The following is a 2,103-nucleotide window of genomic DNA, read 5'->3' as shown; positions in this document are numbered from 1 at the left end:
AGGGAAAGAAGTCAGTGCTCATCTGAATGAAAAAGGACAAAGACCAAGGGGAAACTTTGCTGTTTACACCTGTATCTGGAAAGGTGGGAAGAAGAGGAGAAGATTCAAAATCCTAATGGGGGAATAGAGGAGGAAAGAAAGCCTGGGTCTGGAGATGCGTGTGGGGAGTCTGAGTGGCAAGAACTTAGGAGTGAATCTACAATATACTATGTAGCTGAGAAGGAGATGGCAGCATAGGAGAAAAAATATAATAATCTCTAGTCAAGAGTTTTCCTATGACTTCCCAACTTTCTGTTGCTTATTTCAAAAATAAAAATACAGCTGGATTTTTTGATTTATTAACCAAATAACCAAATTAACCCCCCCAAACAAACCAACACCAACTTCTTGTTTTTGCAGTGAAGAGATATGTCAGGAAAGGCATCCCCAATGAACATCGTGCATTGGTCTGGATGATTGTGAGTGGGGCCCAAACCAACATGGAACAAAACCCTGGTTATTACCACAGACTGCTTGAAGGAGAGAAGAATGACAAGCTGGTTGAAGCAATCCAAACAGGTTATTGTCTTGTTAACACTATTTATCTGTCCCGTGTCCTTAAATGATAGAGATCAAGTTATGTCATGGAAAACTTACATTACTGTAGTAGTGGTTTAAGTGCTGAATTAACATGTAAATTAGATTAGCCATAAGTTCTTTAACATCACAGATCTTTCCAGGTTTATCACGTGATCAAAATCATTAAGGAAGACCAGAAATTATTTCGGAAAGAACAGTGAACAAACTGGAAAACATGATTTTGTCATCTCCTAAGTGACTGAAGAGTTTTAACCTTGTACAATGAGACCTGCATTTGGGTCTGTTTCTCCTTACTTCTGTCCCAACAGAACACGGGAAAAGCAGCAGGGATGGTTGATGGTACGGTGTCACATGAGGCAGGTGAAGTATGCTAGGATTTCAGCTTAAGGAAACAGACTACTGAGAAGCAGCTGCTGATAGACCTATATGGATTAAAAATGGCATAGAGAGGGTGAATGTGGAGCAATTGTTTGTTTCTTGTAACATAAGAGCCAAGGATACTGAATAAAATTTGCCACACTGCAGGTTTGGAATCCGAATTGTGGGGCTTGTTACTGGAGGGTGCTGCTGAGGCCAGAAGTATGAACTGGCTTAAAAAGGAGTTTGACAAACTGAGGGGTGGGGAAATCCACTCAGTGTATGAAATCTTAAACACTAAATGTAAATCCCTGAAGGAGGGAAGCGTAGGAGTAGAAATACCCCTTCTCTACTAATCAAGTTCCATATGCACTGTCTGTGAACACTTATCCCTGGCCAACATTGGTGACAGGGTACTGGGAAACCAGACCTTAGACTGGCCTGCTGGGTGTTTAAAAGAGGCAGTACAGGAGGACAAGCAAGTAAAAGTTTGATGTAACTGATATTTGTCCTGAAACTATTCAACCTGCTGCAGCAGAGCTGTTGTAGAGAAGTTGATACCGACTGAATTGCCCAATTAATGAGTCAAGAGGTTGGGCTGTGCTCTGGACAAGCACAATGCTGAGGTTTTGTTAGAATGGCAAGTGCAGTTGTTATCTTTTTTCTCTTGAAAAAGCCAGGTAGTTAAATCTGGGGCTTTAAGGATTTTTATTCGAATTAGATAAACCAAAAAGTATTCAGATGGTTATGCTGAGTTTCTCCCCCGCCTCTCACTGTGGGCTTTTGGGAACTACACGCCTTAATAAGGTATTTTGGAGCATAAACTTTCATGTTGCTATGAATCTGAAGACTAGCCAGAAATCTTCAGGCTCATATTCTGCTCGGAACTAGAAACAGTAGAGCTCTGACTACGAATACAGAAGGAGCTACTGAGATGCCTTTCCAAAGCCAGCCTTGGTAAGGGCCTGGAGAAGGATCAGACTGTATTCAGTTGAGGTACAATTGCTGCAAGAGGGAGTTGCGAAGAATTTATTTTCCAGTGCTAGACAGTGACATGAAGGGTCATATAATTTATTTCATGTGTGAAAAGGTGGCTTTTCACACATGAAATAAAAATATTTCTGTGGGGAAGGAAAAATAATGGAAGCAGATAAAGATCTATTTATG

General features: G+C 40.8%; 1 protein-coding gene across 1 annotated transcript in view; it reads left to right on the top strand.

Moving 5' to 3' along the window:
• Positions 1–2,103, top strand: part of GRTP1 (growth hormone regulated TBC protein 1) — a gene marked incomplete at its 5' end in the record, with an annotated part of 35,496 nt that overhangs the window by 7,136 nt on the left and 26,257 nt on the right. Inside the window, one exon of the mRNA XM_010134679.1 lies at positions 400–558. Coding sequence (XP_010132981.1) covers positions 400–558 — 159 coding nt within the window. The remainder of the gene's footprint in view (positions 1–399; positions 559–2,103) is intronic.

The sequence above is a fragment of the Buceros rhinoceros genome, unplaced genomic scaffold, assembly GCF_000710305.1.
Source record: "Buceros rhinoceros silvestris isolate BGI_N320 unplaced genomic scaffold, ASM71030v1 scaffold19694, whole genome shotgun sequence".
NCBI lineage: Eukaryota > Metazoa > Chordata > Aves > Bucerotiformes > Bucerotidae > Buceros > Buceros rhinoceros.
This window is presented reverse-complemented; position numbering and strand designations above follow the sequence as displayed.